Raw genomic sequence first — 23517 nt, forward strand, 5'->3', positions numbered from 1 at the left:
AACCTGCACACTTACCCCGGGGTCCGGAGACATGTACCTACCTTGCGGACCCCCTCAGATGTACATCTTGCGGATGGGGGCCGCCGTAGCTGCAGTCATGACCTCCTCGGAGGGCGAACAGCATCACCAGCCTCACCAGCCACGCCGTCCACCTCTGACACGTGGAGCTCCACAACAGAGTGCTGTGACACATCCACCTGTACAGCAGGAGGGAGGGCTACCGCAGAGAGAGATGCGTCGCAGAGGGCACTACCCTCGCCACAGGGTCCACAGACCGAGGCTCAGCCTCCTGGACCTCTCTGAGCAGCAGTGCACATGGAGGCTCAGAGTCACTCGACATGTCGTCGTGGACATCTGCAGCCTCTTTCATGCCGAGCTGCTCCTGGCTGGCCCGAGCACCATCTTCTTACCTGTCGCTGTCAAGGTCACCGCTGTCAAGGTCACCACTGCCCTCAACAACTTCTCCTCCGCATCCTTCCAGGGTGCAACCGGGGACATCACCGATGTCTCTCAGTCGTCTGCGCAGAAGAGCCCTGCAAATACACCTACACCCACTCTGCAGTGACACAATGGGTGGCATCAGTTGTGGGTCCTCATAGTGATCCTCAGGAGCGGGCATTATTGCACAAACCAGACAGGATTCGCGAAGACATGGCAGTAGTGGTGCCAATATAATATGTAATGTGAGTTGTTCAGAAATTCAATATAAGTAACACCCATGACAAACCCTCAAACATCCTTGTGCATCCCCTTCATGCTCACGACACGTTTGCCTTACGCTGCCTACTGCACATATGTGATGCATGCCCTGTGGCTGCAGCACAGGTAGTGGCAGGTTGAGTGAGGCTGGCCGTGAAAGAGATGCACGAGAGGGTGAGTATGAGATAGAGCCATGAGATTGTATGAGGATTGGGTTGAGTGGTAGTGGCGGGATGAGTACTGGCGAGGTGAGTAGGTGCAGGTAAGATGAGGATGAAGTTTGAGTGGGTATGAGGGGTGATGTGACAGAGTAGTGTTGGCAGTGCTGAAGGAGATGTGAGGTGGGGGCAGTGATGTGGCAGACGGAGTGTAGGGGAATGACTACGTTTACTCACTTTGGCTGACCTACTGAGGTCATTGGAGCGCCTCCTGCACTGTATGCCGGTGGGCAATATGTTGGTTGCGCTGGTGACCTCCTCTGCCACCTCGAGCCAGGCCTTCCTGGTGGCAGAGGCAGGCCACTTCCTCCCGCCTGCCGGGAGGAAGATCTCTGTCCTCCCCCTCCTCCTCACCCAATGTATTGATACCTGGAGTGAGGCATCATTAAACTGGGAGCAGCCTTCCCCCGGGCTGCTGCATGCTGTAATTTTTGCTATTTGTTGCAGCATCTGTCAGTGGAGGACTGCCCCTTTAAATAGAGCTCCTCCAGCTGACAGATCTTACTGCGCATGCGCAGCCCGCCCGACGCGCAGATCGGCAGTGGGGAACCAGGAGGACCAGGTAAGTGGATCCAATTAGTGGATTGTCTGCTATGATCGCACGGGAAGCTGACTAATTTCACCGGGCGCTTTACCCACCCGCCCGATAGACCCCTCGCCGAGAACCCGCAGCCCTGCTAACATCAGGCCCAAGAAACAATAAAGGTGCCAATACACTACTGGATGTATTCTATAGGCCACCAACTAGTGGGAAGGATATAGAGGAACAAATTTGCAGGGAAATTGCAGAGAGGTGCAAGAACCATAGATTAGTGATAAAGGGGACTTCAATTATCCTAATATTGACTGGGATTGTAATAGCGTAAAGGGCAGAGTGGGAGAAGAATTTCTGAAGTGCATCCAGGAGAATTTCCTTGACCAGTACGTTTCCGGCCCAAGGGGGAAGGAGGCATTGCTGGATCTGGTTCTGGGGAATGAGGTGGAGCATGTGTCAGTTGGGGAACATTTAGGGAACAGCGATCATAGTATCATAAGGTTTAGATTAGCTATGGAAAAGGACAAGAAGCGATCCAGAGTAAAAATACTTAATTGGAGGAGGGCCAATTTCAGTGGATTGAGAACGGATCTGGCCTGGATAAATTGAAATCAAAGATTGGCAGGCAAAACTGTAATTGCACAATGGACGGCCTTTAAAGAGGAAATGGTTCGGGTACAGTCTACGTACATTCCCACGAGGGGGAAAGGTAGGGCAACCAAAGTCAGAGATCCCTGGATGACGAAAGAGAGCGAGAGTAAGATGAACCAGAAAAAGGGGGCATATGACAGATGTCAGGTTGATAATACAAGTGAGAACCAGGCTGAATATAAAAAGTACAGAGGGGAAGTGAAAAAGGAAATAAGAGGGGCAAAGAGAGAGTATGAGAATAGACTGGCAACTAACATAAAAGGGAATCCAAAAATCTTCTATTGGCATATAAATAGTAAATGGGTAGTAAGAGGAGGGGTGGGGCCGACTAGGGACCAAAAAGGAGACCCACTCATGGAGGCAGAGGGCATAGCCGAGATACTAAATGAGTACTTTGCATCTGTCTTTACCACGGATGAAGATGCTGCCTAAGTCACAGTAAAAGAGGAGGTCGTTGAGATATTGAATGGGCTAATAATGGATAAAGAAGAGGACTAGAAACGCTGGCTGTACTTAAAGTAGATAAGTCACCTGATCCGGATGGGATGCATCCTAGGTTGCTGAGGGAAGTAAGCGTGGAAATTGCGGAGGTACTGGCCATAATCTTCCAATTATCCTTAGAATCGGGGGTGGTGCCAGAGGACTGGAGAATCTCAAATGTTACACCCTTGTTCAAAAAAAGGGTGTAAGGATAAACCCGGCAACTACAGGCCAGTCAATTTAACCTTGGTGGTGGGGAAGCTTTTAGAAAAGATAATCCGGGACAAAATGAACAGTCACTTGGACAAGTGTGGATTAATTAAGGAAAGCCAGCATGGATTTGTTAAAGGCAAATCATGTTTAACTAACTTGAATGAGTTTTTTGAGGTAACAGAGAGAGTTGATGAGGGCAATGCGGTTGATGAAAAGGCATTTGATAAAGTGCCACATGACAGGCTTGTCAGCAAAGTTGAAGCCCGTGGAATAAAAGGGGAAGTGGCAGCATGGATATGAAATTGGCTAAGAGACAGGAAACAGAGAGTAGTGGTGAACGGTTGTTTTTTGGACTGGAGGAAGGTATGCAGTAGTGTTCCCCAGGGGACAGTACTAGGACCACTGCTTTCCTTGATATATTTTCTTGTTGCCTGTACAACACTTGGACATCCAAGAGGACATAGACAGGCTGGTGGAATGGGCAGACACATGGCAGATGAAATTTAATCCAGAGAAGTGCGAAGTGATACATTTTGATAGGAAGAACGAGGAGAGGCAATATAAACTAAGTGGTACAATTCTAAAGGGAGTGCCGGAACACACAGACCTGGGGGTATATGTGCTTAGGTCATTGAAGGTGGCAGGGCAGTTTGAAAAAGCAGTTAAAAAAGCATACTGGATCCTGGGCTTCATAAATAAAGGCATAGAGTACAAAAGCCAGGTGGTTATGATGAACCTTTATAAAACACTGGTTCGGCCACAACTGGAGTATTGTGTCCAATTCTGGGCACCACACTTCAGGATGGATGCGAAGGCCTTAGAGAGCATGCAGAAAAGACTTACTAGAATGGTTCCAGGGATGAGGGACTTCAGTTACCTGGATAGACTGGAGAAGCTGGGGTTGTTCTCCTTGGAGCAAAGAAGGTTGAGACGAGATTTGATAGAGGTATACAAAATCATGAGGGGTCTAGACAGTGTAGATAGAGAGAAACCCTTCCCATTGGTGGAAGGGTTGGGAAACAGAGGACACAGATTTACATTGATTGGCATAAGAACCAAAGGCGACATGAGGAAAATCTTTTTTACGCAGCGAGTGGCTATGATCTGGAATGCACTGCCTGAAAGGGTGGTGGAGGCAGATTCAATCGTGACTTTCAAAAGGGAAATGGGTAAGTAGTTGAAGGGGAAAATATTTGCAGGGCTACAGAGATAGGGCAGGGGAGTGGGACTAACTGGATTGCTCTTGCAGAGAGCCGGCACGGGCTCGACGGGCCAAATGGCCTCCTGTCCTGTAGCCATTCTATGATTCTAATTCTGTTCTGGTTTACTAATTAGAATTTTAAATTTGCTAACCTTTCACTGACCTAATTTTTTCCACTGTTAAATGTGACGTTGAGCATCACTATTGAATAACAAGCTTTCTGACCAGTTCATATACTCCGATGACTAAATCATGATGACTTCATCATTCGGTGAAGCAGCGCAACAAGAGAGTATTGCTAATGTAAATGTTTTCAGGTGATAAAAGTTATGGAGTAATTTGATGAAGTGGAATGGTGGTTGAGTTTAGCTGGTGAATAGTTGAGCCAGTTAGACCAGGAAGTTCCTAGGTTTAATTGCTGACCTGTGGTCATTTAACATCTCAGATGGGACAGCAGTTGGAACTTTACAATTGTCATTGGTATCCAAGGTTTAGGGAGGGGAACATTGTTGCTGTTCACTTGTTGGAAGGAGAGGAGAGTATTGAGTTCTGATAGGATGCTCCCTATGCTTGGAATAGCCTACTGACAAGTTTCAGGCATCAATACTGGCTACTTCGACAAAGTACTAAGGGGCACCTATAGAACAGCGCTTGAGCAAATATTCAGTGCCTTGAAAGTTGTGAGGAAATAAAGGAAGTGGACAGGCTTCTTATTGTACGTAGGGTTGGAGGCAATAGGATTTGAACAAATGTAGACTGGAGATGGGAAGGCATTAGAACAACCTGTTTAGAATATGGTTTCACAATATAGATTTCAGCTGAGTGGCTTTCCGCATCTACTGAAAAATTCCATTCAGAAAGATGTTAAAGTCGTCCCATTGGAGCATCCAGTTGTTCTTGATTTCTCTTTTGTAACTTGCATATGGTATTGCATGTAGGACTTTATGCCGTAAAAATGGTCCCACAATCAGCTCAGCATTCATGAAATATGATAATGATATGAAAACTTCTTTATGCCTAGCAGTTTGTGTATGCGTTTGACTTAAGGCTACATTTTCACAGCAGTATACCATATAACTATGTGGAACTGCTTTCCCTCCATGGATGAGAATGTTTGTATTTTTAGCAAATTTAAAGAATCAAAAATGCTGGTTTTGCCACTATGTTATATAATAAAACACTGTATATTTGTCCATTTCATTTGAAATAACCTATTGAGCTTCATTGCTTGTGGTTTATGAGGCCGGCTACTCATACATTGTTTCTTTACCTCATGGGTGAGCAAACAGTATCCTGTCTTTTCTGTCGCATTTAAGAAAAAAACATATCACTGACTGTTTTCTTTAATAGCTTTCTTCTGGTAGTTGATTATTTTACAGGATATCTTCATTCTTCTGTTTCTAACAGATATTGACAAAAATTGGTCTGAGATATGGGCAAGTGACTTTCAGTTGAACCCCACTCTTCATCTGCCAGAAGAGAACAAGTATATAGGTGAGTTGTGTATTAAAAAGTTTGTATTTAGTTTTACAGCTAACTAAAATCACTAAATAAAGTCTTAAAGAAAAAATTTGAACCAGAGAAATTTGGTAAGTGAAATTTATTTTGTTCATTTTATTGCCAACAATAAAGCTAATGGTTCCCTTTCTTTTTCAGCAACTGATTTTACGCTGAAGAAGTCTGATTGTACTGATACCGCATACCCGGTGAAAATTGTAGATAATAAGCATGGTTGTTTATGGTACAAAAAAGATAATAAGTTTGAAATTCCTAAAGGTAGGATACCTTTTCAATTTTTTCTCTACCTGGTTTACTGCAAGTGAGGGTTGCAGCAGCAATTCATTGACTTGTACAGTTCCAAGGGTGTTAATTGCCCTCCTGTAACATGTACAAGTGACCATTTTTAATGTGAACCGTCACAATGAGTGCCAGTGGGCAATTTGACTCGGAGGCATCACAGCCAAATTGGATACTGTCCTCAGTATCTGAGATCCACAATTGCGCTCTAATGGCAAAGTTTGCTGGAGAGTGATCAGAAGCAGGAATGCCAGTTAATTTTCTCCTCCTTAACTAAGGGACATTGTATTCCTACTGCTGCGAACCTAGCACAGCCTGGGATTGAACCTGGAACATTCTTGCTCTTAAGGCTCAGCTATTCATTAGGGAAACTCACTGAACGTTTGGAGGAGTCTACATAGTCTGTTTAAAATTGTTTATTTGTCAGAGGTACTAGAAGTCTGATAACTTTCTTAACTTTTTTGTCCGTTTATATCTCCACAATCACAGAATTCATTATTTTAAGTTCCTTGATCACCCTCATTGATTTTGTGCCATTGTATTTTGTTGAGGGAGCAACTTTCTTTCGTCTTGTGATTCAGTTTTGTTTTTTCCCCTTTCTCAAGTACTAGTCATCTTGCACAATACAGCATTCTTTCCTGAGCTGGTATTAAGGTTTTATGTTCTTTTTCAATACTTCAGTGGTTTGAGGACAGTTTTGATGAGCACGTCCCTTGCATTCTGAAATCTCTGTCCTTTCTGCCCCTGCAGAGCACATGTTACTAGGGATTATCCTACTTGTAATATTGTTACTGTGTTAAGCATAGCCTCGTGAAATTAATAGCCATATATTTGATTTTTTTCATTGTTTTTGGTAAGTATGTAATCTCCTTGGTAATACCTTGCATTATACCATGAAGCAGCAGCACATATAGTTTGTATGCATTTTATTTAAATAACATAGTGTAACTTTTAATCTTGGTTTTACAGCATACCTTTTAGTTTATTATATCTAGGTATAAGTAAATTTTGTTTTCAGCAAATGAGTAGATACAGTGTTGCTTTTTATGAAGTTCATAGAAATTTTTACTTTACAGGTTACATCCGATTCCACTTGATATCGCCTCACATTCATAAGTCTCCAGAAAAGTAAGAGTTTATATAATCAGTATAATTATATAACAATCAGAGAAATAACAACTGCAAGTAAGGGTACGGTTATGCTACTGGACTAGTAATCCAGAGGCCTGGACTAATAATCCAGAGTCATGAGTTCAAATCCTGCCACGGCAGCTGGGGAATTTAAATCCAATTAATTAAAATACTAGTATCAGTAATGGTGGCCATGATACTACCGGATTGTCGTAAAAACCCATCTGGTTCACTAATGCCCTTTAGGGAAGGAAACCTGCCATCCTTACCCGGTCTGGTCTACATGTGACTCCAGACCCTCAGCAATGTGGTTGATTCTTAATTGCCCTCTGAAATGGCCTAGCAAGCCACTCAGTTGTAAAATCTCGCTAAAAAAAGTCACAATAAGAATAAAACCGGATGGACCACTAGGCACCAGACACGACAAAGGCAAACCCAGCCCAGTCAACCCTGCAAAGTCCTCCTCACTAACATCTGGGGACTTGTGCCAAAATTGGGAGAGCTGTCCCACAGACTAGTCAAGCAACAGCCTGACAGCCTTACTCACAGAATCATACCTTTCAGCCAACGTCCCAGACTCTTCCATCACTATCCCTGGGTATGTCCTGTCTCACCGGCAGGACAGACCCACCAGAGGTGGCGGTACAGTGATATACAGTCAGGAGGGGGTGGCCCTGGGAGTCCTCAACATTGACTCTGGACCCCATGAAATCTCATGGCATCAGGTCAAACATGAGCAAGGAAACCTCCTGCTGATTACCACCTACCGCCCTCCCTCAGCCGATGAATCAGTCCTCCTCCATGTTGAACACCGCTTGGAGGAAGCACTGAGGGTAGCAAGGGCGCAGAATGTACTCTGGGTGGGGGACTTCAATGTCCATCACCAAGAGTGGCTTGGTAGCACCACTACTGACCGGGCCGGCCGAGTCCTGAAGGACATAGCTGCAGACTGGGCCTGCGGCAGGTGGTGAGCGAACCAACATGAGAGAAAAACCTACTTGACCTCGTCCTCACCAATCTATCTGTCACAAATGCATCTGTCCATGTCAGTATTGGTAGGAGTGACCACCGCACAGTCCTCGTGGAGACGAAGTCCCATCTTCGCACTGAGGACATCATCCAACGTGTTGTGTGGCACTACCACCGTGCTAAATGGGATAGATTCAGAACAGATCTAGCAGCTCAAAACTGGGCATCCATGAGGCGCTGTGGGCCATTAGCAGCCAAGGCTTCTTCGACAGCACCTCCCAAACCCGCGACCTCTACCACCTAGAAGGACAAGCAGGTATATGGGAACAACACCACCTGCAAGTCACACACCATCCCGCCTTGGAAATATATCGCCGTTCCTTCATCGTTGCTGGGTCGAAATTCTGGAACTCCCTTCCTAACAGCACTGTGGGAGAACCTTCACCAGAAGGACTGCAGCGGTTCAAGAAGGCAGCTCACCACCACCTTCTCAAGAGCAATTAGGGATGGGCAATAAATGCCGGCCTTGCCAGCGACGCCCACATCCCATGAACGAATAAAGAAAAGTAATCAGAATTAATTGTCATAAATGCAGCACAAATTAGAGCATGTAAGGCTTAGAATTTTACTGCATTTTGTAGTAAACTAATTGGATGATGTCACAGCTTAATATATATTAATTAGAGGTAAACATGAAAGCACATATGTTTATAATAACATTTTAGCAGCTAGGACAACAATCATAAAAAGGGGAGATGTAGTGCACAGATGCAACAATATTTGTCTAAAAGCGGTACCGAATAATATGGTGGAGGAGAAACACGTAAACAAAGGTTTTGTCATGCTTGAAAGAGTGACTTGTATGCTAACGTGACTTATGACCATGCGGAAAAAAAAGCTGTGCTCCCATACACCCCTATCCTTTAGACAGTGCAACTTTGTGCATCACCTTCCCCAACTACTAGTAATGCTAACTTCTGGGGTAGACTAAAAAACGGAGAGGGAAAAAAATCTGTCTCCAACCTCAGCACAAGCTCTGGGAAATTCTTGTCCAACTACCTATGACAAGCAAGTGAGCTCCAGAAGACCATGGTTACTCATGATGCATCACCAGACATGCTTAAACTAACCGGTCCATATGTCCCAATTTCCTTAATGACATAGGACTGGAAATGTCCACCTCTATCCATCAGATCAGTCCCAAGATCCTACCCTGCTTACCCCACTTTACCTCTGATACCCTTCAATGGCCCTGTCTGCCAAAAATGTATCTATCATCCACCACTTTCCCTGCCTCTCTACATGTTTATCACACTCTGCATGAAGCAGTTATAGCTTAACTGGATATTCACCATTTCTTTCCAAGTTTACATCTGCGTCCTCTTGCCTGGAGTTTGGTAATATTGAACATCATTCTAGGATGCAGTTTGTCTATTCTCTAGAAGATCTTAAATACCTCAATAAGGTGACCACTAAGCTGCCTTTTTTCCAGTGTAAACATCCCTCGTACCCTTAGACTTTCTTCATAGCTCATGTACACAATCTCTTTTATTAGTTTAGTTGGCATTTGTACTCTCTCCTAGGCCACTAAATCTCCCTTGTACATTGCGCAGATCTCTACATAATGTTCAGGGTTGGGTGGGGGGCGGGGGGGAGGAAAGGAAGGAGGGGTGCGGGGATAGAACAGTGTTTTATACAAGCCAACTATCTCTTCCTGGGATGTGCTATATCCCAAGATTCTGTTTGTATTTTCCACTACTGCTGCATACTGTGCTGATGATTTAAGTATGTTTTCCACTAAAACCTAGAGTTATTTTTGCTGTGTCGTTTCGTGTAGACAGTTCCCATTTATTTTGTACCCCCACTGTTTGTTTTGCTTCCCCAGGTCCATAATATTGCACTTCCTGACATTAAAAGACATCTTGCACGTTTTGGCTGTCCCCGGTCCCTCTGCAATTGCTCTTATTGTCTACAGTTTGTGATCTCTCTCAATTTGGTATAATTGTTACTGACCTTTCCTCCAAATTATTAACATACATTGAAAACTACAGTAGCCCAATAAGTATCTCTTTGGTACTTTGCTAGTCATCTATTTCTACATAGATGCTTCTCCTTTAACAATTACCTTTTGCATCCTCTGAAGTAGCCAGTTAGTTATCCATTTCAAAAGCTTCTGTTCTATCCTATGGCCTAAATTTTAACCATGAGGTGGGACCTCAGCAGGAGGTGAAACCCGGGAAAAATCTTTGTGCATGTTCCTGAGCAATTGCGACTCAATTGAAGCCACCTAACTGAACTCCCGGATTTCGCGTCCTCAAGTTGTGCAGCGGGCGTACCGCGCACCCACATGACTCATTTAAAGCCCACTATTTAAAGGGTCACTCCAACAATGCATTTTGAAGGAGAAATGAGGCAAAAATGAGTAAGGATCATTCCAGAGCCAAGCTAGGACCCAGGTTCTCAGACGCCGCCCCGGAGACATTACTGGGCGCTGTGAGAAACAGGAGGGAGCTTCTATATCCACTGGATAGGAGGAAGAAACCTGGTTCTGTCACAAAGAGGGCGTGGCTGGAAGTGGCAGACCAGGTCAGCAGCAGGAGCTGGTGCCCTGGTCTTGACTACAGAGCAGGAAGAGATTTAATAACCTAACCAAGTCAGGAAAAGTGAGTACAGTTACTGATTCACCTGCATTCTGTGGTGAACATTACCCACCCCACCACACTGCCGCGCGAAGCCTACTCCATCACATCACTTCTCACACCCTCTTAAGGCTCAGTGTCAAGTTATCTTCACTTTCAGTGCACTTCTTCACCCCCCATTTGTGCACCCACCTCTCCCACTCACTCCAATCCTGATGCAGTATGATCAATCTGTCTGATAGTCACCCTCTGATGCATCTCTTTCATTGTCACCCTGACCCAAAGCAATGCATCCATCGGGTGACCACGTCACCCTCACACGTCTGTACTTTCTCCCCTTGTAGGAGAGAGCGCAAAATGCAGAGAGGGCGAGGACCTGAGGGGGGTCTCCACAAATTGTGGCCCTCACAGAGGCGGAGGAGGAGGAAGCCTTGGAGATAAGTCATACGGTGGACATGGAAGTGGGGATGCTACTCAAAGCGCTCTCACATCTCGCCCGTTGCCCCCTCCCTCAACCAGCACCCACAATACTGCCTCCTCTCTAGATGGCCGAGTCTGCCCCTGCAGAGGTGCAGGTGGAGCAGACTTTGGAGGGGCCCTCACGGGCTTCAAAACCCAGAGGTCATAGGCTGAAAGCATCTAAACAGTCCAGGCATGAATCTGAGCAACCTGCCACTACCTCTGCTGCAGCCACAGGGGATGCACCACGTAGAAGCTGTAGGAAGAGGAAGTCGAAGGTTTTGTAATCACAGGGGTGTCTGACAGACTGTCATGTTTTTCATTTAGATTTGGTTTTTGTTAAATTCATATTAAATGTTATGATTCTTACTGCCACGTCTTGCCCATTCTTGAGTCCCTTTTGAAAGCGCCCTATCGTGCTTCATCGTGAACGGCGAGACTTGATGTCACCCATTGGGCGTGTTTACAATGGGTGTATGTGTAGTTGTAGGACTGTTTAGTGCAACCTGGGGGGGTGGTGGTGGTTGTTACAAGTGGTCTAAGTACTTGACCAAGGTCACTTTGCGGATCTCCCTATGAGAATCTATCAAATATGAGTGACTCCCTGGCATGACGAGGAGCCAGTTGAGGTGCTGCTTTGCCAATGATTCGCTTATCGTTGACGTCCTCTTCCTCCTCCTTCTCCTCCTCGTTGTCGTCTTCAATTTTGATGGCGTGTGCGGATGCTTCTTGATCGCATGGGACCTCATCCACCAGTATACCCCTCTATTGACCGATGTTGTGCAGGACGCAACACACGTGTATTATTCTACACACCCTGGCCGGTGAGTAGTGAAGGGCTCCACCAGATTGATACAGGCATCGGAAGGGCATCTTCAGCATTCCTATGGCTTGTTCAGTGACAGACCTGGCGGTGATGTGACTGTTGTTGTACCGCTGCTGTGCCTCGCTGGTGGGGTTTCTCACAGGTGGCATGAGCCACGTCGGCAGGGGGGTATCCCTTGTCTCCACGGAGCCAACCTTGAGTCTGTTTTGTGCGTGGAAGAGGGCCAGGATGTTGGATTCGTGCAGAATGAAGGAATCACGGCAGCTGCCAGGGAATTTGGCACATTCCTGCAGAAACCTCCTCCGGTGGTCGCAAACCAGCTGCGCATTGATGGAGTGATATCCCTTTCGGTTGATGAACGTTCCTGGTTCATGTGGAGGTGCTCAAATTGCTACATGTGTGCAATCAATAGCACTCTGTACCCGTGGGAAGCCAGCCAGAGAGTGGAAACCCACTGTCCTCTCAGTCTGGCTGATGTCGTTGATGGGGAAGGTGATGTAGTGGGATGCCCTGGCAAACAAGCCATCTGTGACCTGTCGTATACACCTATGGGCAGATGACTGAGAGATCCTAGCGATGTAACTGGTGGCGCCCTGGAAGGATGCGGAGGCAAAGAAATTGAGGGCAGTGGTGACTTTAACTGCGACGTGCAATGCGTCAAACCCGTCAAGCCCATCTGGGAGCAGCTCTGCGTGAAAGAGCCTGCAGATGTCTGCGACCACCTGGTGACTCAATCAGAGCCTTCGTAGGCACTGCTCCTCAGAGAGGTCCAGGAAGCTCAACCTCTGCCTATAGACCCTCATGAGGGTAGTGCCTCCTGCTCATCGGCCCCTCCGTTCTTCCCCTCTCTTATCTTCTGCAGGTCCTTGTGGCGCACCTCTGTCTTATGGAGCTGCAACTCCCAGAACTGCACGGATGCCTGCCGCAGATGCTAATGTGCATCCTCCTCAGATGTAGTGCTTAATGCATCCATTGTGCCCACCATCCTGATAGTGTCAGTTTGAGGGGGTCCAAAATGTGTGTAAATATGTGTGAGAACAAGAATTCGGAGTGTGAAGAAAGAAATCTCAGTCTAAACACAAAGAACTCCCAGCCAAATGTTTGAGAGAACTGATTGCCCTGCCTGAAAAACTCACCTTTTATTCGCGTGTCAGTCACTGGTTTAAATGTCCAAATGGCTGCCGTCTGCAACTCGCCTCCGTTTTCATGGCGTGTTTCAGAGGCCACGGGAGACATGTTCAGGTAGAGTTAAAAGCGTTTGTCTGTCTCAATCCACAAAAATTTAATTTAGTTAACTATTTGAACGATGTTAATTGCCCCTTTAAATGTCATCCTGCCGGCTTTAATTGCCGGCGGGACATCCGGGTTCCTGAAGTGCGCATGCACTCAGATGCGTCTGGGTGAAACGTGTTTTTGGTGGGTTGGAGCCGGGATTCATTCCTGCTCCAAAGTTTAAAAAATTTTTACTGCCCCCTGCCCTCAACTCACCTGTTCTTCCGGGTTAAAGTTCATGTCTTTATAATTCATAATTTGCTGTGTTATAAAAGGTTTTGATAAAGTCCAGGTAATATTCAATCTGCTGAGTTCCCTTGTCAACTAATTCAGTCATATCCTCACACAACTTTTGCAAACAAGATTTACCATCAGTAAGGCCTTTTTGATAACTTTTTATCATCCTATATTCCTCCTGATGCTTCACAATTTTGGAATATTATCTGTTATTTTTGCAAATACTGATGTCAAGCTTACATGCCTATAGGTCCCTGAGTATCCTTTTTTTTATAAATTGGTGCTGCATTTTCCTCTCTCCAGTCCCTTGGAGCAAGTTCCCATTTTAGTGATTCTCTTAAGGTATCCATCAAGGTGTGTCTAGTTTCATTTGCCATCTCCTTCAATACTGTTTTTTTGAAGTCCATCTTCTGAGCACTTTGCTGTCTTTTAGTGTCTGTTTTGAAGTAGTACTATGAGATTGAAGTGCTTCACTCTGAGAGGCTAATTTTGGTACAATATTGTCACATCTATTTTTTGGCTCTGGGGACAAACTGCACTGTGTGTGTCTGAGACTTCTAGCGTTTTCTTGTTTAGTGTCCTATTGAGAGCATAACAAGTCCTGGCATAAGTGAATAATGTGAATTACGTGGAATAAGACCATTAAGTAGTTTTCAGCATTAATTTTGTAGTACATTTCATAAAATCATAGAAAGTTACGCACAGAAGGAGGCCATTCGGCCCATTATGTCTGTGCCGGCCACAAAAGAGCATCCAGCTTAATCCCACTTTCCAGCACTTGGTTCGTAGCCCTGTAGGTTATGGCACTTCAAGTGCACATCCAAGTACTTTTTAAATGAGTTGAGGGTTTCTGCTTCGACCACTCTTTCAGGCAGTGAGTTCTAGACCCCCACCACCCTCTGGGTGAAAAGAATTCTCCTTAGCTCCCCTCTAATGCATCTGCCAATTACTTTAAATCTATGTCCCCGGTCACTGACCCATCTGCTAAGGGAAATAGGTCCTCTCTATCCACTCTATCTAGTCCTGTCATGATTTTATATACCTCAATTAAATCTTCCCTCAGCCTCCTTGCCAAGAGCCATCATATTGTAAACTCTCTCTTCAGTTTTTTTTCTTCCATGTGGGATGAATTGTTTCTTGTGCTTAACAAGGTGAGGGATGGCAATACAACTGTTGCCCACTTTACTATTTCAATTCTTTTTGCCATTTACACAAAGAGAAATGCAAAACCCACAGATGTACTTGCAGCAAGAATGGCCAGCAGGCACAGTAGCTCTAGCATCCACAAGGGCAATATGGTACTTGGTAATAGGTAAACTTTTGGAGTGACTGGCACAAGATTCAACCAATAAAAAACAAAGAACTTTATTAAAGTAGAGAAAATGTAGTTAATACAATGTAGCTAATAAAGGGTTAAACCAAAGAGATAAAGTATTAGTAATTTTTTTTTTATTCGTTCATGGGATGTGGGCGTCACTGGCAAGGCCAGCATTTATTGCCCTTGAGAAGGTGGTGGTGAGCTGCTTTCTTGAACCGCTGCATTCCGTGTGCTGTCAGGTAGGGAGTTCCAGGATTTTGACCCAGCGACGATGAAGGAACGGCGCTATATCTCCAAGTCGGGATGGTGTGTGACTTGGAGGGGAACATGCAGGTGGTGTTATTCCCATGTGCCTGCTGCCCTTGTCCTTCTAGGTGGTAGAGGTCGCGGGTTTGGGAGGTGCTGTCGAAGAAGCCTTGGCGAGTTGCTGCAGTGCATCCTATAGATGGTACACACTGCAGCCACGGTGTGCCGGTGGTGAAGGGAGAGAATGTTTGGGGTGGTGGATGGGGTGCCAATCAAGAAGGCTGCTTTGTCCTGGATGGTGTCAAGCTTCTTGAGTGTTGTTGGAGCTGCACTCATCCAGGCAAGTGGAGCGTATTCCATCACACTCCTGACTTGTGCCTTGTAGATGGTGGAAAGGCTTTGGGGAGTCAGGAGGTGAGTCACTTGCCGCAGAATACCCAGCCTCTGACCTGCTCTTGTAGCCACAGTATTTATGTGGCTGGTCCAGTTAAATTTCTGGTCAGTGGTGACCCCCAGGATGTTGATGATGGGGGATTCGGCAAGGGGCGGTGATTAGACTCTCTTGTTGGAGATGGTCATTGCCTGGCACTTGTCTGGTGCGAATGTTACTTGCCACTTATGAGCCCAAGCCTGGATGTTGTCCAGGTCTTGCTGCATGCGGGCATGGACTGCTTCATTATCTGAGGGGTTGTGAATGGAACTGAACACTGTGCAATCATCAGCGAACATCCTCGTTTCTGACCTTATGATGGAGGGAAGGTCATTGACGAAGCAGCTGAAGATGGTTGGACCCAGGACACTGCCCTGAGGAACTCCTGCAGCAATGTCCTGGGGCTGAGATGATTGGCCTTCAACAACCACTACCATCTTCCTTTGTGCTAGGCATGACTCCAGCCACTGGAGAGTATTCCCCCCGATTCCCATTGACTTCAATTTTACTAGGGCTCCTTGTTGCCACACTCGGTCAAATGCTGCCTTTATATCGGGCAGTCTCTCTCATTTCACCTCTAGAATTCAGCTCTTTTGTCCATGTTTGGACCAAGGCTGTAATGAGGTCTGGAGCCGAGTGGTCCTGGCTGAACCCAAACTGAGCATCGGTGAGTCGGTTATTGGTGAGTAAGTGCCGCTTGATAGCACTGTCCATGACACCTTCCATCACTTTGCTGATGATTGAGAGTAGATTGATGGGGCGGTAATTGGCCGGATTGGATTTGTCTGCTTTTTGTGGACAGGACATACCTGGACAATTTTCCACATTGTAGGGTAGATGCCAGTGTTGTAGCTGTACTGGAACAGTTTGGCTAGAGGCGTGGCTAGTTCTGGAGCACATGTTTTCAGCACTACAGCTGAGATGTTGTCGAGGCCCATAGCCTTTGCTGTATCCAGTGCACTCACCCGTTTCCTGATATCACGAGGAATGAATCGAATTGGCTGAAGACTGGCTTCTGTGATGGTGGAGATATCAGGAGGTGGCCGAGATGGATGATCCAATAAATAAACTACACAATAGGGAAATTGACACCTTACAGAAGAAGAGAAACATTGAATTGCAACCCATTTGTAGGAGCACTCCTGAGGCTTAAAGAACAACTATTAAATCTGCAGGAAGGTGTGGGGAACTTGTAAACAGATACAAAAATTGTTCAATTAATAATAAATTGGGGTGACAGAATTTTACAATATTATATTGCAAAATTTGCTGATGACACTAAAGTATGTGGCTAGGTGAAAAGAATAAAAGCAATCTGGATCAATTAAGTGAATGGAGAATGGATTTTAATGTAGATCAGTTGTTTTCAAACTTTTCTGGTGGTAGGGGCAGTCTTGCAAATATTTTGCTATTCAACTATAATGCCCAGAGTCCCCCTGTCCCATATTTCAAAAGGCAGTTTCAGCTACCCAAAGGATAATAATGTGCTCTCTGGTGGTGTTGCACAGGGGAGTCTAGATCAGGTGTAGTCTTCAAGTGAAACTGGATTAGAGGATGAGGGTATGGCGCAGAGGCATAATTCAGTCCACGTTTTAAAGTCATACATTTTTTCTTTTTTATATAATACTTTGATTTTATATTATTATTTATAGTTAAATAGCAAAATTTAACAGCAATTTCAGAAGCAGAGTAGAGTTGGTTGGACTATCAGAGTTTCTCTGTAGTATTTTTGGGGAGCTGAGAAATGCAAAACTGAGGTACCACATGGCCACTGCTCTGGGAGGGTTTGATTACAGTGTGACAAAGAACTTATAACCCAGCAGAACTAATGTTAATTTCAGTGGAGAAACGGTTGAAAGGTATAGATAATGCAGGCTATTTAACCTGAACTGTGAGAGCAGAGCTAAAGGATGAGTCTAAGTTAAGAAGCCTTAAGAGAGTAGAAGGATGTGTTTCCCCAGAGTAGTGCATATGTGGTTAACTTTTCTAAAAATGAGTTGGTTGAATATATAAGTAGGAATTGGATTGAAGCTTAAAGGAAAAAGTATAGTCACATAATTTAACACTCCTTGCAACATAATGGTTCTTGCATGGAAATGTTTCCTGCGGAAAGGATCTGGCTAGATTTGAGTAATGGAGGTGTAACTGTGGAGTTTTTTTTGGCTATGTGGGTTAGGGAAGCATTTTCTAACATTTTTCTTCAGATGACTAAGTGGAATAAAATACTTGACTATGCAGATTCTATGTAGCCTGCAGAAGAACTGAACTTCGGGGGCCAAAGCAGCCTTCTCTTCTGTATTCATTCTCTTGTTCTTGTGTTATTTGTCCAGGAGGCCTATTTGAAACAGCTATGAGCAATAGTAATTGTAATATTTTTATTAATACAGTATTTCTAGTGTGTTACGTAGTTGCATACAGTAATGTGTAACCTTTCTTCCACCACCCCCCCCAGCTTGGTGCTGTTTGACTTATTTGTCAATATTGTGGCTCACAATTTAGCTGAACCTGCATATGAGGCCGATGTTGCTCAATTAGAATACAAACTAGTGGCTGAAGAGCATGGACTAGTCATCAAAGTGAAAGGATTTAACCACAAACTTGGGGTAAGTAGGAGTTGATTTGAATTCCACTATACCTTTTACATTGTATGTTCCAGTAAAAGCTGAAGTTTTAATTGTTTGACACCTGCATGAAGGTGCTATATATGCATTGAATTGAATAGTAATTTGATATTCCAGCTGGGATATTGTTTGTGTGAATATATATTTTTAATTTAAACCCTTGTTCTTATAATTTTTCTTTGGTGACTTTTGTGCTCATTAAGGTGCGGGATGTTAATATTGGGAAATGGAATGTTTTCCTATTTCGGTCAGGATTGAGCATTTCCACATTGGGTATAGTATGGTGAATGCAGAGTAAAGCTCTCTCTACTGTGTGCCTCAGCCCAACCTCGGAGCACTTCTTACTGCACCATTGAGATTTTTTTGTATTTCTTATACCTAACTATCCTTTGCCCTTTCTAAAGAGATTTCTTTTCATTGAGAAACTAGAGTGAAGGGCCACTGCCCTAGCCAGGATACTATTGAGGTTTAAGAACAATGGTACATGGACGTTTACAGCACAAAAAGAGGCTATTTGGCTTATTGTGTCTGTGCTGGCAATTCAAAACTAATCCCACTGGCCCGCTCTCCCCATAGCCTTATTATCTTGCTTTGCTCCAAATATTTATCCAATTTTCTTTTAAAATATGCATGGTCTCCTAACCTCTTCGTTCTCTTCGTGACAGTTTTAAAGCGATGACCCCTCATCACTGAACTAGATCAAAAAGTCTTTCCCGAGTCAGTCTATCAACATTTTTAATGATTTTAAAAACCTCCTATTAATTCTTCTCTTAGCTTTCTCCTTTCCAGTGGAAATAGTCTCAGAATTTCAAGTCTCTCCTCATAACTACAGTTTCCCATTCCTGGCATCATCCTGGTGAATCTATACTGTACGCTCTGCTCTTTATGGCTTTAATGTACTTTCTATAATGGATTGCCCAAAACTGCACATAGTACTCTAACTGGCATAACCAATGTTTTGTATAAATCCATCATGACTTCTTTTACTCGTACTTTATGCCCCTCTTTAGAAAACTAAAATGTTGTTGAAATTTTAATGGCTCTATCTGTACTCTCACTTTCAGGGAATTATGTATTTGAACTCACTATTCATCCAAACCCTGTTAATGTCTTCCATTGAGTGTATACACATATTCATTATTTTTCCTCCAAAGATGTATTATCTCACTCTTTTCCATATTAAATTGCATCTGCTACTTGGCTGCCTATTCCGCTAACCTGTCTATATGTTCGTGAAGTCTTTTACAGTTCTCCTCGCTGTTTGTCAAACCTTCTGCTTTTGTAAACAAAAAGCAAAAAACTGCAGATACTAGAAATCTGAAACAGAAACAGAAGATTCTAGAAACACAGCCGGTCAAGCAGCATCTGTGGAGAGAACAGATGAGTTAACATTTTGGGTGTTTTTATGTCATCGGTAAATTGAGATTGTACTCCTTATGCCCCAAACCAAATAATCTATATATACCAAGTACAAAAATGGACCCAGCATTGACCCCAGGGGTACACAACTTGAAACCCGTCTCCAATCCAAGTAACACTCCCCATTTACCCAGACTCTTTGTTTCATGTCTGCCATCCAACTTTTTCACCATGTTGTTCCATTTTCTCATACCATACATCTGAATTTTTCTAACATCTCTTGAAATACCTTATTGAATGTCTTCTGAAAATCCATATACATTACATCTACTGCTTTCACCTTTATCTATTCTTCACTTCAAAAAAACTAGATTTGTCAAACATGACTTGCCTTTAATGGATCTATGCTGGCTGTCCTTGATTAATCCATGTATTTCTAAATGCTTGTTAATTTTATCTTCCATTATGGATTCTAAGAGTTTGACAATAACAAATGTGGAATTTGCTGCCCCAGGAAGCTGTGGAAACTACATCATTAAATAAATTTAAAACAGAAATAGACAGTTTCCTAGAAGTAAAGGGAATTAGGGGTTACGGGGAGCGGGCAGGAAATTGGACATGAATTTAAATTTGAGGTTAGGATCAGATCAGCCATGATCTTATTGAATGGCGGAGCAGGCTCGAGGGGCCGATTGGCCTACTCCTGCTCCTATTTCTTATGTTCTTATGTTCTAACAAACATTGGACTAACTGGTCTATAGATATCAAGTTTGTCCTTCTCTCCCTTCTTGAACAAAGGTGTTACATTGGCTATTCACCAATCCCATGACACAATTTCTTTTCTATAATCATCTCAACAATTGTTTCATATCCTCCTCCAGTACACTTACATTCTCACTTCCATCATCATTTGTAATAACCAATGCAAAATATTTATTTAACATATCCACCATACTGTCCAAAATTAGACTCCCTCCTTCATCCTTGAATGGTTCTGCCTTTTTAACTAATCTTTTACCTTTTTCATGGTTATAAAAGACCGTAGTATTTCCTTTTATATTATCTGCCTGGCCTTTTTTTCATGTTCCTCTTTAGCCCTTCATCTCTGTTTCTGCCTTTTCACTTTCCCACTACACTTGCCATATTCCTCTTGATTTTTCTTTAGTATTGTTGGCCTTAATTTTTTTCATGCCTCCTTTTTAAGTTTTTCTTTCATTTTTATCTCTCTCCACAAAACTCTATTCTCTGATGCACTTCTATTTTGCCTTCTCGAAATATCTTTATTTTGTACTCTTTCCATTTCATTTGAAGATTTCCCACTGCTGATCGATCAACCTGTTTGCTAACTTTTTTGCCAGTTAATTTGGGCCTGTTCCATTCTTACCTTGCTGAACTTTGCTCTTTTCCATTCCAGCATCCTTAACTTTGACTCTTCCTATCCTTTTCTATTCTTACATTGAACGTAAAAATGTGGTCGCTATTTCCCAATTGTTCTCCTACTCGCGCATCAATTATCTGTCTCACTTCATTTCCCAGAACGAAATCGAGCAATGAACCTTTTCTTGTTTGACTAGAAAAGTACGGAGATGGGTTGCAGTCCTGGATGCATTCTATAATTCATTCCCACTTTGAGTACATGCATTACCTTTAGCTTTAACAGTCTATCTTGGGATAATTAAAATTAGCCAGTTTACTGCCCTATTGTTCTTGCATATCTTTCTGAACTATCTGTAGTTCTCACCCTCTATCTCTTCTCCAATGCCTGCTGGTTTTCAGTGCACACAGAGATTTGTACCATTTCCCTTCCAATTTCTTAACTCTTTCCAGATGGATTCTGTCTTCGGGCAACCCCCGAGGACATCCTTATATTCTGGTGCTGTGAAAGAATCCTTTGCTAACATAGCCCCCTCCCCCCCGCCCCCCCCCCCCCCCAACGCAACACTTTTTTCCTGTCACGATCTCTCCTGAAATCATTATACCCAGGAATATTAACTTCACAGTCTTTTCCAAACCAAAGCTGTATCTCCGTTATAACTCCAATATTGTAAACTCCATAGTTATTAATGCCTATGTTAGCCAAAATTATATGTACTGTGTTTTTCATTATTCGTTCATGGGATGTGGGCGTCGCTGGCGAGGCCAGCATTTATTGCCCATCCCTAATTGCCCTTGAGAAGGTGGTGGTGAGCCGCCTTCTTGAACCGCTGCAGTGCGTGTGGTGAAGGTTCTCCCACAGTGCTGTTAGGAAGGGAGTTCCAGGATTTTGACCCAGCGACAATGAAGGAACGGCGATATATTTCCAAGTCTGGATGGTGTGTGACTTGGAGGGGAACGTGCAGGTGGTGGTGTTCCCATGTGCCTGCTGCTCTTGTCCTTCTAGGTGGTAGAGGTCGCGGGTTTGGGAGGTGCTGTCGAAGAAGCCTTGGCGAGTTGCTGCAGGGCATCCTGTGGATGGTACACACTGCAGCCACTGTGCGCCGGTGGTGAAGGGAGTGAATGTTTGGGGTGGTGGATGGGGTCAATCAAGTGGGCTGCTTTGTCCTGGATGGTGTCAAGCTTCTTGAGTGTTGTTGGAGCTGCATTCATCCAGGCAAGTGGAGAGTATTCCATCACACTCCTGACTTGTGCCTTGTAGATGGTGGAAAGGCTTTGGGGAGTCAGGAGGTGAGTCACTCGCCACAGAATACCCAGCCTCTGACCTGCTCTTGTAGCCACAGTATTTATATGGCTGGTCCAGTTAAGTTTCTGGTCAATGGTGACCCCCAGGATGTTGATGGTGGGGGATTTGGTGATGGTAATGCCGTTGAATGTCAAGGGGAGGTGGCTGGACTCTCTCTTGTTGGAGATGGTCATTGCCTGGCATTTGTCTGGCGCGAATGTTACTTACCACTTATGAGCCCAAGCCTGGATGTTGTCCAGGTCTTGCTGCACGTGGGCATGGACTGCTTCATTATCTGAGGGGTTGCGAATGGAACTGAACACTGTGCAATCATCAGCGAACATCCCCATTTCTGACCTTATGATAGAGGGAAGGTCATTGATGAAGCAGCTGAAGATGGTTGGGCCTAGGACACTGCCCTGAGGAACTCCTGCAGCAATGTCCTGGGGCTGAGATGATTGGCCTCCAACAACCACTACCATCGTCCTTTGTGCTAGGTATGACTTCAGCCACTGGAGAGTTTTCCCCCTGATTCCCACTGACTTCAATTTTACTAGGGCTCCTTGGTGCCACACTCGGTCAAATGCTGCCTTGATATCAAGGGCAGTCACTCTCACCTCACCTCTAGAATTCAGCTCTTTTGTCCATGTTTGGACCAAGGCTGTAATGAGGTCTGGAGCCGAGTGGTCCTGGCGGAACCCAAACTGAGCATCGGTAAGCAGGTTTTTGGTGAGTAAGTGCTGCTTGATAGCACTGTCGATATGTACTGTGTCTCTGAATATAATTTAACTTCAGGCCTGTCAAATCAGACATGACTACTCATGTATATTTTAAAAAATGAAATCAATTTAATCTTTATTTATGACAGACTTCAAGTACCAGCATAGCAGTAAGAACAGAACACAGTGATTATCTTTTTTCTAGGAGGTATGCCAGCCACGGCCCCTCTCTTCTGTGGACGATTTGTCATAGCTCCCCATCTAGCTGTAGACTCTCACCTTTTATATCTTTTCTTATCAATGTTATGTGACAGTTGTACTTTAACTCTCTTTAGTTTCTCAGCTTTCCCGTGAATATTATTACACTTGTCTCAGCATGTGACTATTGATGTCCTTGCAATCAGCACCGGTAAACATCAACTACTTTTGACCCAGCTTATGCTTTCCCTTTCCGTTTCTGAAGGCTATTGAACTCCTGTAGGAGTCATCCTCTTATACGTCCATAGACTTCAGCATTTCCCAAGGGCATCGCACACTATCTTATTTGTTTCTGCAGTCTACTTTCTTATACAGTACCATCTGTTCAGACATTCCGAAACATTGATCAGCTATTTCAAAATATTATGGCCTAAAGCTACATTATTATGTTCAACTTTCACACAGCTACGATATGCTCGGTGACAACACAAGGCACTAGCAAAACTCCATCAAATTTTGTTGTTATCCTGTTTAACCCTTTCAATCCTGGGTCCTTACATTCCCCCCAAAGTTATTTTCCAATAATTCCAACTCTGCAATTTTGTTATGAATGCATAGTACATTCACACATATACCACTT

The 23517-nt window shown here is 44.1% G+C and overlaps 1 protein-coding gene across 4 annotated transcripts in view; it reads left to right on the forward strand.

Annotated features, from left to right (window-relative positions):
• LOC137325297 (nardilysin-like) overlaps positions 1-23517 on the forward strand; it is a 107250-nt gene that overhangs the window by 49304 nt on the left and 34429 nt on the right. For all 4 annotated transcript variants that reach the window (XR_010963856.1, XR_010963857.1, XM_067990220.1 and 1 more), the window contains exons 17-20: positions 5405-5491; positions 5654-5773; positions 6871-6922; positions 17774-17924. Coding sequence is in view for 2 of the 4 variants with exons in the window: in XM_067990220.1 (XP_067846321.1) it covers positions 5405-5491; positions 5654-5773; positions 6871-6922; positions 17774-17924 (410 nt within the window). In the remaining 2 variants the exon portion in view is untranslated. The remainder of the gene's footprint in view (positions 1-5404; positions 5492-5653; positions 5774-6870; positions 6923-17773; positions 17925-23517) is intronic.

Source organism: Heptranchias perlo, chromosome 9 (assembly GCF_035084215.1).
Source record: "Heptranchias perlo isolate sHepPer1 chromosome 9, sHepPer1.hap1, whole genome shotgun sequence".
Classification (NCBI taxonomy): Eukaryota; Metazoa; Chordata; class Chondrichthyes; order Hexanchiformes; family Hexanchidae; genus Heptranchias; species Heptranchias perlo.